We start from the raw sequence: 11,961 nt of genomic DNA, 5'->3' as shown, positions 1-11,961 counted from the left end.
TGGTCATCCCTGGGTCTGGTGGGGTTTACAGGTCCAGGGAGAGGGTCATACAGGTTGTTCTCGTTGACATGGTCTTGTGTAGGTGTGGGTGTTTCAAGTTGGTGATGATACTGGACCCCCGTGCCTGTTGATTAGTTATAAGAGTCAATAACAGTAGTAATAGTAGTAGTAGTAGTAGTAGAAGTAGTAGTAGTAGTATAGTAGTATGATTAGTTTTTAATAATTCTATATACTGTCATTTCTAGTAGCGCACACACACACACACACACACACACACTATTTCCAAAGACCAAAAAAGGCGATCAGCAGGGGTTGTAATGCGTTCGTTTTAGGTTCACGGCACAGAAGAAAGGTCAAACTACAACCTGAGTCATAAAACTTCCCTTGGAATTGCCCCAAACTCCCTCGAATGCTTTGTCAAATATGTGTGTTTGGTTAAAGGGTCGGCATTCTCAGATGTGTTCGCCTCTCGCAACAGCTATATTTCCAAAGGTCAAAAGGGAGATCAATCGAGTTTGCATGGTTATCTTTAGTTTCATGGTACAGAAGAGGGGTCAAGCTACCGCCACCCCGTAAAACTACCCGTGGAAATCCCCTAAACACCTGTATAAGAAAGCTTTGTCAGTTACGTTTACCTGGACGCCGAAATTAATAAGCTTACGACATGGTCATTCGTAACCCCTTAACTACGGATTTCCTACAGTCAGACCTCACCAAGCTACAGGAGTGGGGTAAAAAGTGGCTGCTACAATTCAATTCAATGAAGAAAAATGTGAAGTCCTGCACTTTGGGAGGGGAAATCCAGCACACCAATACCACATGGGAAACACTCCACTATCCACCACAGAGGCAGAGAAAGACAGGGAGTATAGTTACCAGGCTACCCCGTTTTGAGAATCCCGACCTTACGCAAAATCACAACAAGGAAAGACACAATACTAACGCGATGCCGATGATCTGCGTCTTCGTCGTCGTATGCCGCAGACCACCACCACCACCACCACCACCATAATAACACCACCACCACCACTATAATAACACCACCGCAACCACCACCACCACTATCAGCAGCAACGAAGACGCAGACCCAGACGCAGATGACGCAGAGGACGGGAAGGGATCTGTGGATGTTGATGTCGATTTCATAGTGGTTGGGGTGGTGGTTGTAGATGGGGGAGTGCCTGAAGGTGGCCTGAATGGAGGGCTCTCGCAGATATCCACAGGAGGGAGCGGCGGCTTCCACCCCACTCGTACAAGACACATTCTTCCTGGATTGTCGCTTTTCCAGTTCGAGGGCCCACGCGCCACAACACTCAGACCTCCGAGGGACCTCCCACATGAGACTTTATTATAACGATCACATATCCTTTGGCAATAGTCCGTGACCAGGTGGAAGCGAACGAAGCAGATTTTTGAAACCTTATATTGCAGGCGCGTAACCGTCACTCTCACGTACGCCCACTTCGCTCCTGTGCCAGGTAAGCAAGGGTCAGCAGGGAACCAAGCTACGTGTTGAGCTTTCCTTTGAGGTACTTTAACGCTGATGCCTTTAAAATCACTTCCCGGTTGAACGTACCCCGCGGTGGACAGATTGTATCCTTCTGCACTGGAAAACATCACTTTGTCCTCCGAGTACCTCACTACTTGATCAGGGCCGCCACAGCTTTGGGTCGCAGCGGGGTTGAGGGCCCCCCCAGTACCCAGAGCGAGCAAGGCAGCGACAATCACACCGATCTGCGCCATGGTGAGCGTCTCTTTGTGTGTGGAGAAGCGAGCCTGCGTGTTGACCGTGGAACAGGATATCCTCTCGGCGATAACAGGACGTCTCGGTACACACAGGTAAACACACAGGTAAACACACAGGTAAACACACAGGTACACACAAAAGTAAACACCTGTCATCTTTGTTAATTGTTGCATCTATGAGGAGCCCAGCTATATACGCCACCTTACAGAAGAGGTTTTCCTACTTAAATCACGTTCTGAGGGATATCAATTAACCCACTCTATTTATCTTTTTTTTTTTTTTGTTTACAGGAAAGGAGACAGTTCAAGGGCGTGAAAAAAAAAAATGAAAACAATAATGAAAAAAGAAAAGAGCCCGCTACTTACTGCTCCCGGATAGAGTACAGAGGAGTGGCCAAAAAGAGAGGTCAATTTCGGGAGGAGAGGCGTCCTGAATGGGTAATATTGTATGTGAACTTTCCCCGCCCACTCTCCCCCCCCCCCCCCTTGAAAATCCTCATATAGGCTACATACTCCTGTTTGTTTCCTGTTTGATTTTCTTTATCGATCCTCTATCTTAATTATCTATCGTTTGTTTCCTGTTTGATTTTCTGTATCTATCATCTATCTAAATTATCTATCGTTTCCCTCCCACTCCTCCCCTTGAATCTCCCCATATAGCTACATACTCCTGTTTGTTTCCTGTTTGATTTTCTTTATCGATCCTCTATCTTAATTATCTATCGTTACCTATCGTTATCTATCGCTACCCATCTACATCTTACTTATCGCATCGCTATCTTTCTTGTTTGATTTTCTTTATCGATCCTCTATCTTGATTATCTACCGTTACTTATCGTTATCTATCGCTACCCATCTACTTCTTACTTATCACATCGCTATCTTTCTTGTTTGATTTTCTTTATCGATCCTCTATCTTAATTATCTATCGTTACCTATCGTCATCTATCGCTACCCATCTACTTCTTACTTATCGCATCGCTATCTTTCTTGTTTTATTTTCTTTATCGATCCTCTATCTTAATTATCTAACGTTACCTATCGTTATCTATCGCTACCCATCTACTTCTTACTTATCACATCGCTATCTTTCTTGTTTGATTTTCTTTATCGATCCTCTATCTTAATTATCTAACGTTACCTATCGTTATCTATCGCTACCCATCTACTTCTTACTCATCACAATCACATCGCTATCTTTCTTGTTTGATTTTCTTTATCGATCCTCTATCTTGATTATCTATCGTTACATATCTTTATCTATCGCTACCTATCTACATCCTACTTATCGCTATCTTTCCTCAAAATATCTCAATAAAAGATAATGATTTAGTTGTAGAGTTATATTTCTTCGGGAATGAAGGTTACAAATCACCAACAAGAAATTTTAATATTGCCCACACAGTTAACCTTAATAAATGAGTGTTTGGTATATACTCGACCCTCCCTCACCCTCAGCCTTGCCCTCAGCCCTATATAGCCCCCTTCACACTGTGCCTAATCAGCTTATTCGGCGATCGTTTCTAGACCTCTTTCCGATCATGTGCGACTTTTTCACAATAACAGTTCACACCCAAGACCTCTTTTACCCCGAGTCGCTGCATGGGTTGTCGTGGTCCAGCGTCGGCACAATGTGAACGGGGCTTAAGATCAAGGTACATGCAATGGGGGCGCGTTACAGCCCCGCTCATCACAACCTAGCTGGCCCCAGGGAGAGAGGGACGAAGAGGAGGAGGAGAAAGAGGAAAAGAACTGAAGGGGAGGAAGGGAGATGATAATTAAGGAATGGTCTAAGAGGAGGAAGAGGAAGAGGAAAAGAACTGAGGGGGAGCAAGGGAGATGATAAGTAGGGAATGGTCTAAGAGGAGGAGGAGGAAGAGGAAAAGAACTGATGGGAGCAAGGGAGATGATAAGTAGGGAATGGTCTAAGAGGAGGAAGAGGAAGAGGAAAAGAACTGAGGGGGAATGGACTAAGAGGAGGAGGAGGAAGTAAGAAAGATGGGAGAAAAATGATAAAGGTGGCGCCGTTGCAAAGACCGAGTGTCAGTGATAGGCAACGTGACAGGAAGCGGTGCCAAATTGTCGTACTATTCTTCTTATGTTTGCTGATTTAACCGTCTCCTCCACCCCAATAACTCCCTTCATATATAATTATTGTTTAAATGGTCAACTATTGGTGTTTCTTGGCAATAGTTAGGTGCCAAAAACTGCTAAATACAATGCTCTGAGTACGATAATCTGGCAGCGTTGGTGACGCGTGGAGGAAGGAACAAACAACCATGGAGGAAGAATTGGTGGAGTCGGCATCAGCCCAACTAAGTGAATCCACCCGAGCTGTCATCTTTACGGCCAGGTGTCAGGTGTTATCAGGTCAGGCTCCCTCTTAATGGGCTCGGCCAGGCCACGCTTCACCTCAATGAATGGGATTAGTTTTAGCAGGCCGTGTTGACTCCACCAATTGTACCTCCATGTCAACAACAACAGCTGACAGGACACACACACACACACACGCTCGTCCGTCTCCCTCACGCCCTTATTTTCCCCCGTCACCGCCCGCCCAGCCATGTCCGTGGAGGCGCTGCAGCAGAGGGTGGCGGCGCTGGAGGAGGAGCTGCGGCAGGTGCGGGAGGGCTCGTCCACCCCCAAAGAAAGGGAGAAGATCGCGCAGATGTCCGGGGAGGTGGTGGACACGAACCCGTACAGGTGTGTGGCGGGGACAGGTGTGGAGGGGCGTGGCAGGTGTGTGTGGGGGGGTGGTAGGTGTGTGTGGAGTGTGACAGGTGTGTGTGTAGTGTCTGTGTTTTAGGGAGCGTGTAGTGTGTCTGTTGAGGGGTCCATATGGTGGGGTGACAGGTGTGTTTGGGGGTGTGACAGGTATGAGAGGTGGTGTCTGTGTTTTGGGGAGTGTGGAGTGTGTCTGTTAAGGGGTCCATATGGTGTGCTATCAGGTGTGTCTAGGTGTGGAGGGTGACAGGTGTGTGTGTGGGGGGGTTGTAGGCAGGTGTGTGTGTGGGGGGGTTGTAGGCAGGTGTGTGTGTGGGGGGGTTGTAGGCAGGTGTGTGTGTGGGGGGGTTGTAGGCAGGTGTGTGTGTGGGGGGGTTGTAGGCAGGTGTGTGTGTGGGGGGGTTGTAGGCAGGTGCGCGCGACGGAGGCAGGGGTGTGCTGGGCAGCCTGTAGCAGGACCCGGGCGAGCAGCCAGACAGTCAACTTAACCGGCGGATCCAGAAGGGCACGCCGAGCTGCTCACCCAAGGAGGACTGGCGTGTGTCTGTTTCAAGGGAGCAAAGCCCTTCATTAGGAAGTTCACGTATATTCATCTGTCTTTTACTGACAATCATGGGGTTCAAAGTGGGTGAAGACACCCCACAAAAACCTACCAGATTTTAGCTAGGATGAACTGTAGGCCTTGGCTGCAGGCTACTCTGCTGTCTGTTGCCATATGGGTTCCTACACATATTCCATGGCTATTTTCACATTATTTTACACTCTTTTCTACTGTGTCCAGGCAGGTTTGAAGGATAGTGGAAGACACAAATGACAACAGAAGGGCAATTCAGTAGGTTGGAAGCAAGATAATAGTGCACTAAAGAAACAGAGCTATATATTCCACTTGTTTTCTCTGATGGATTTTAGTGTACTGATCATTTCTTTGGAAACCATGCCCCTTGCACATCACTAGTTTCTGAGACTTTTACAATTAATTACTCAAGGTAATACTTTTAAAGTAAATATGGAGATTCACTATGCTCCTCCAATATTGCCCCCACGAGAATAACAACCTTTCCAAGGTCTCGCATACTGTTGTACTTCTCTAGTTTTACCGGCGCATCATACATGTGGGGGGGTCAGGTTAGGTTAGGTTATGTACGGTTTGGTTGGAGTAGTTTAAATATGCTCCCCCACCCAAACACCCCGATTTCCCACGTGTCCCCTAAGATCGTTAGGGGAAGGGGATTAGGCCTTTTTCTTTACTTCTAAGTACTTGTGCCTTCACATTATGGTTGAGGGACATGTATTTTTTCCCTAATATCGTATTTTGGAGGCACGGAGTCAATCTCCACAATTACCATTTTTTAAAGTGCTAATCATCATTTTAGTAACCATTTCCTTTGCAGGTTACCACTTTGAGATGTGAGTCAGTATTTACTTTGTGATGTGTTACTCTTTTATTGGTATTAGTTTACTATTTTAATGGCAATAGCTTATTAGTTAGCAGCATTTGGTTAGGATTTTAGCGGCAATATATTACACTTTCAGCGGCATTAGGTTACTTTTTAAATGACATTAAGCTCTGATTTTAGTGGCAATAGGCTAGGATTTTAGCAGCAATAAGTTACTATTTTAGGGCCAATAGTCAACTATTTTATCAGCATTAGGGTATGATTTCTGAGGCAATAGGTTAGTATCCATTAGGTTAGGTTTTATATATATGACTCATACTTATCAACTCCACCTTCCCCAGCCGGCTGATGGCCCTGAAGCGCATGGGCATCGTTGAGGACTACGAGCGCATCCGAACCTACACCGTGGCCGTGGTGGGGGTGGGCGGCGTGGGAAGCGTCACGGCGGAGATGCTGACTCGCTGCGGCATTGGCAAGGTGAGGGGAGGAAGACACACCTGTTTGTTGCATTATCTGTTTGTCTCTTTTCTTGCTCTTTCTCAACACCATATGACCTGGCAGTTGCGGCGCCAAGATGAACACTCCAATAATCATCATCATCATCTTGCTTTTTCTCTATATTTTTGCGCTCTTTTTCATCTCACCCTCCCTTCGATGCATCCAGCTTGCCTCATCTTTGTTTTATCTTGTATTCCTTGCATTAAAGTTTTTAGCAGTTTCTTCATGGTGATTGTTTTATGAAGAGCTGACATATTAATAAATACCTAACTACCTCTTAATTTTTCACCCTTTTTGCTAAATTATATAGTTACACCTACATACACCCAATATTCTCTTATAATAAATACTTTCATAATTTCTTCCTGTTTTCTTTCCTTACTAAAACTAAACGGTTGATAACACTTTAATTTCCCTTCCTTATGAAAAGTATGTAGATAATTTACTCCCATTTTCTTTTCTAACAAAAAATAAATCGTTGAAAACCTTTTAATTTCCCTTCCTTATGCAAAATCTTCCCTATCTTAAAATAAACAGTTGGACACTCCCTAATTTCCCTATCATATGAAATTTAAAGTGCTCTGATAATTAGTTCCCATTTTCTTTCCTTACAAAAAATAAATACAAGTTAAACCTACACCCAAATTGATAACCACCTCCCATTTTCTTTCACAAAATAAATAGTTGAACACCCCCTAATATTCCCTTCCCCGACAGCTGCTTCTCTTCGACTACGACAAGGTGGAGCTGGCCAACATGAACCGGCTCTTCTTCCAGCCGCACCAGTCCGGCCAGAGCAAGGTGGTCGCTGCCGCCGCCACGTTGCGCTCCATCAACCCCGACGTGGAGTTTGAGACCCACAACTACAACATTACAACGGTGGACAACTTTGACCACTTCATGGAGCGGATCAGGTGTGTGGGGGAATAGGGGAATGATGGGGGGGTATGGTTATGGGGGGAGAATGGGTGTTTTAAGTGGGGTAGGTGTGTATCTGTGATTAGACTATTATGTGCAGAATCCTTGCTTAGAAATACCTTTTATGTTATTTGTTTTATTTATTTCATATTTTCATAACTGTTCTTTTCTCTTTTCCTTGTTTTTTTCTGTGTAATTCTCCCTTTCTTATGTTTTCTCTTACCCTAGGTAGGTGTGTATCTGTGATTAGACTATTATGTGCAGAATCCTTGCTTAGAAATACCTGTTATATTATTTGTTTTATTTATTTCATATTTTCATAACTGTTCTTTTCTCTTTTGCATGTTTTTTTCTGTGTAATTCTCCCTTGCTTATTTTTACTGTTAACCTTATTTTCTTCTCATTTATTCATTCTTCACTCCTCTTCTCCCTTTCTCCACTCCTTACTTTTACATATTTAGTTAGCTTTATTTCCACCAGAGGCTCTATTCGTGGAGTTTCTTGACTGTACTCCTGAAAGGCACTCTGGATGTGGTAGGCTAAAACTGTAAGGAATGCGGAATTTGCTAAATCTTGAATTCTAAAAACAAGCTCATTATCATAACCTCTTAACTAGTGAATCTTTAAACACCACCTGTCACACTAACATTACCCATCACCTACTCACCATCACATGCATTGCCCATCACTACCACCTTCACCAACACAGTCTACACCCACAGGTCAGGAGGGCTGTCAGGGGGCGCGGTTGACCTCGTCCTGAGCTGTGTCGACAACTACGAGGCGAGGATGGCTGTGAACCGTGCCTGCAATGAGCTGGATCAGATGTGGTTCGAGTCCGGCGTGTCGGAGAACGCTGTGTCCGGCCACATCCAGTTCCTCATACCCGGGGAGACGGCATGTTTTGATGTGAGTGGGGAGTGGGGTGTGATGGGGAGGGGTTGTTTTCTTTGGGTTTATGGTGTGTTCCTATCTGATTTCTTCTTTATTTTTCTTCTTTTGTGTTCTGTTCTAATATCTTATGGTGGGCTTTTACCTGATGTCTGTTTTCCTACTTAATTTCTTCTTTTTGTGTTTCATTTCTATTTTTTCATGTCTTTTCTTCCTCATCTCTTCCTTTTTTGTGTTCGTAATTTTTTCTTCATGCCTAATTTCTTCCTCTATTGTGTTCCCATCTAATTCTTCTTTTTGTGTTTTTTTCCTAATTTTTCTGATGTCTTTTCTTCCTCATCTATTCCTTTTTTATGTTCCTAATTTTTTCTTCATACCTAATTTCTTCCTCTATTGTGTCCCTATCAATTTTTTTTATTTCTTTTTCTCTATTTTCTTCTTTTGCGTTTCTACCTAATTTCATCTTCCTACCTAGTTTCTTCTTCCTATCTACCTAAGCCCTTTCTAATTTCTTCCTCTTCTATGTTTCTACCTGGTTTCTTATGCCATATTTTGAGTTCATCTTGTCTCTCTTGAAACTTTTATCACAGTTCTCTTCCCAACACCACTACTCGTGTACCCCACAGTGCGCGCCGCCGCTGGTGGTGGCGAGCCAGATAGACGAGAGAACTCTGAAGCGGGAGGGAGTGTGCGCCGCCTCGCTGCCCACCACCATGGGGATTGTCGCGGGCATGCTGGTGCAGAATGTGTTGAAGTAAGCCGCTGACCAACCCTTGCCTTATCTTGGTCTGCTTGGGTTTGGTAACTTTTCCGTAGTTTCATCTCTTTATGTCTTTCCTGTTCCTGCTTTGTTCGTCTTTGGTAACTTTCATGATCCTCTCGGCACTTTACATATCTTGCTTTATCTTAGTCTGCTTGTGTTTGTTTTGATTTCCTTCACCTTCGTACTCCTTCTAGTCCTGCCTTGTCTCTCTCTGTTTTGGTTTGGTAACTTTTATGGTCCTTTCAGCTCTATTTGTCTTTCCTGTTCCTGCTTTGTTTGTCTTTGGTAACTTTCATGTTCCTCTCAGCACTTAATGTCTTGCTTTGTCTTAGTCTCCTTGTGTTTGTTTTGATTTCCTTCACCTTCGTTCCTTTTAGTCCTGCCTTGTTTTTCTCTGTTGTGGTTTGTTTTCTTCATACAAACTCCATCTTTTGCTTTGTATTTTGCCTGCTCAGGTTCGATTAGTACTTTAATGTCCTTTTCAGCTCTTAATTCTTGCCCTATCTTAGTCTGCTGTGGTTTAGCTCATCTTTATAAATGTTTCAGCTCGTATTTCTTGGCTCGTCCTGGTGTGCTTTGGTTAGGCTACTCTCATTCACCTTTCATCTCTGTATCATTCCCTGTTTTGCTCTGTCTTCATTGAATTTTCTTCATTGAATTATAGCAGCCACTTTTTGTTCCACTATTGTAGCTTGGTGATGTCCTCTGGTAGGAACCCCGCAGTCAACGAGTTAAGATCATTATCAGATCCTTCCCTTTTTATCTACTACATCTAAAATTGATTCTTTCCTCTTTGTCTACTGTCTAATATATCAGATCCTTCCCCTTGCATACTAACTTTAATATCAGTTCCTTCCCCTTCAGCCATATGACCATGCATTTCCGGCGCCAAGAGAGAACGGCAAAATAATCTAATCCTTCCCCTTCATCTACTAAATGTAAAAAGAAAAGAAAACTCAAACCACATAGGAAAATAACACAACCACATCTACAATTGTTTACCCTCTCCCACCCTTCCCAGGTACCTGCTGAAGTTTGGGCAGGTGTCGTACTACCTGGGGTATAACGCGCTGGTGGACTTCTTCCCCACTATGACGGTGCGGCCCAACCCCCAGTGTGAGGACTCCTGGTGTCGGAAGCGGCAGGCGGAGTACGCGGCGAGGGTGGCGGCGCGGCCCAAGGTGGAGGAGAAGGTGGAGGAGGTGGAGGAGGAGGTGCTACATGAAGACAATGAGTGGGGTGAGTAGGAAGGAGTGATGGATAGAGAGGAAATAGATGGATGAATGAATAGAAAATAGATAGATAGATAAATAGAAAGGAAATAGGTGGATAGAAAAATAGAAATGAAACAAATGAATGAATAGAAGATCAAATAGATGAATAGATAAATAGAAAGGAAATAGGTGTATAGAAGAATAGAAATGAAACAGATAGATAAATTAAAATGAAGATAGATGGACAGATGAATAGAAGAGAAATGGATGGATAGATAGGTAGATGGTGGATGAGGGTGACGAGTGGGGTGAGTGTGAAGGACGGTTGAATAGGTGGATAGATGAACGGAAAAGAAGCATACAGGTAATACTGTGTTGACATCCTCCTTGCTTAGATGCGTTTTAACCGTGTAGCAGCGATGGGCCAAATTTGTGGCTTTACCGTGTAGCCGCGACGGGGCAAATTTGTGGCTTTACCGTGTAGCAGCGACGGGGCAAATTTGTGGCTTTACCGTGTAGCAGCGACAGGCCAAATTTGTGGCTTTACCGTGTAGCAACGACGGGCCAAATTTGTGGCTTTACCGTGTAGCAGCGACGGGCCAAATTTGTGGCTTTACCGTGTAGCAGCGACGGGCCAAATTTGTGGCTTTACCGTGTAGCAGCAACGGGCCAAATTTGTGGCTTTACCGTGTAGCAGCGACGGGCCAAATTTGTGCCATGATATAAACCCCCAAAATAGATGATACATAAACTGATCATAAATTCTTTGATATGTATTATGAAATGGTTTGTGTGAGGGGTGATTTTTTCTCATTCTTCTCGCTTAGAGGAACCATTAAGAAACATGATCCCTGCAGCTACCGGGTTAATATCCCACACAGTTTCACCCACCCATCCGCACATCCTTCACCTGTACCATTTCCACCCTATCTACACACCTATACCCATCACCGAACCCTCCACCCCATTACCCATCATCCATTATCATCCACACTAACACCCACACCTTCCCTCATCCACAGGCATCAGTTTAGTGGATGACGACGCACCCGCCGCCACCACCACCACATCCGCGCCATCCAGCCAGGTGTCCGGGCTGGCCGAGGGCATCACCACTGCCTATGACCGCCCGGCACCCAGCGACCCCACGGATGACATGACCTCCACGGCGGATGACGGAACAAGCTTAGATGACCTCATGGCCCAGATGAAGTCCCTCTAAGGTTAAGATGACTAGGTAGATCTTTGAAGGGGTCTGGTAGTGTGTGTGTGTGTGTGTGTGTGTGTGTGTGTGTGTGTGTTAGCTGCTTCTTTATTTATCTCATTTGTCTTTATTTCTTCACTTTTCAGTTTATTTATTTTCTTTATTTATCTTTGTCTCTCTCTCTTCCTCGCTCTCTGTGTTTCTATTGCAAGGCGAACAGAGTAATGTCTTTTTTAATATGTGTTTATCTATTAATTTTTTACTTTTTTACTTCTTTATTATCTATCTTATCGTTTTTTTTTATCTATTTACGAGATGAACAGAGAGCAGGTGATGTGTGTGTGTGTGTGTGCGTGCGTGTGTGTGTGTAGGTAGCGGGCTAGTATGGTTGTTATTGTTATTTTTTTCTCCTGTTTTCTTTCTCCCTTACCTGTTGTTCCCTTAATTAATTGGTCACCTGTGTAGCTCATTGGCTGAAGTACCTCATATTTTTTGCCCTGTTCGGAAAAAAGAGGATTATTTATATTTCTGCATCCTTGTTTTTTTTTTATGTAGAAGCCTTGCCTTTGTTTTGTTTTATTTTTATATATAAAGTTGTAGTGCCCT

At 44.1% G+C, this 11,961-nt stretch overlaps 1 protein-coding gene and 1 long non-coding RNA gene across 2 annotated transcripts in view; one reads left to right on the top strand and one right to left on the bottom strand.

Moving 5' to 3' along the window:
- LOC126981665 (uncharacterized) overlaps positions 1-1,875 on the bottom strand; it is a 2,638-nt gene extending 763 nt beyond the window's left edge. Inside the window, exons 1-2 of the long non-coding RNA XR_007734019.1 lie at positions 944-1,875; positions 1-124 (exon numbers count right to left, since the gene is read on the bottom strand). The exon at positions 1-124 is cut by the window's left edge and continues 763 nt beyond it. This is a non-coding gene — a long non-coding RNA (uncharacterized LOC126981665). The remainder of the gene's footprint in view (positions 125-943) is intronic.
- A 2,331-nt stretch (positions 1,876-4,206) lies between these two features.
- Positions 4,207-11,961, top strand: LOC126981856 (ubiquitin-like modifier-activating enzyme 5). The gene is made up of 7 exons (XM_050833449.1): positions 4,207-4,449; positions 6,209-6,344; positions 7,083-7,279; positions 8,006-8,192; positions 8,801-8,928; positions 9,959-10,176; positions 11,174-11,961. The coding sequence occupies exons 1-7, from the start codon at positions 4,310-4,312 to the stop codon at positions 11,371-11,373; spliced, it is 1,206 nt and encodes a 401-aa protein (XP_050689406.1). The 5' UTR covers positions 4,207-4,309; the 3' UTR covers positions 11,374-11,961.

The sequence above is a fragment of the Eriocheir sinensis genome, chromosome 49 (genome assembly GCF_024679095.1).
Source record: "Eriocheir sinensis breed Jianghai 21 chromosome 49, ASM2467909v1, whole genome shotgun sequence".
NCBI classification, from domain to species: Eukaryota; Metazoa; Arthropoda; class Malacostraca; order Decapoda; family Varunidae; genus Eriocheir; species Eriocheir sinensis.
The sequence above is the reverse complement of the archived record's forward strand: the minus strand, read 5'-3'. Positions and strand labels throughout refer to the sequence as shown.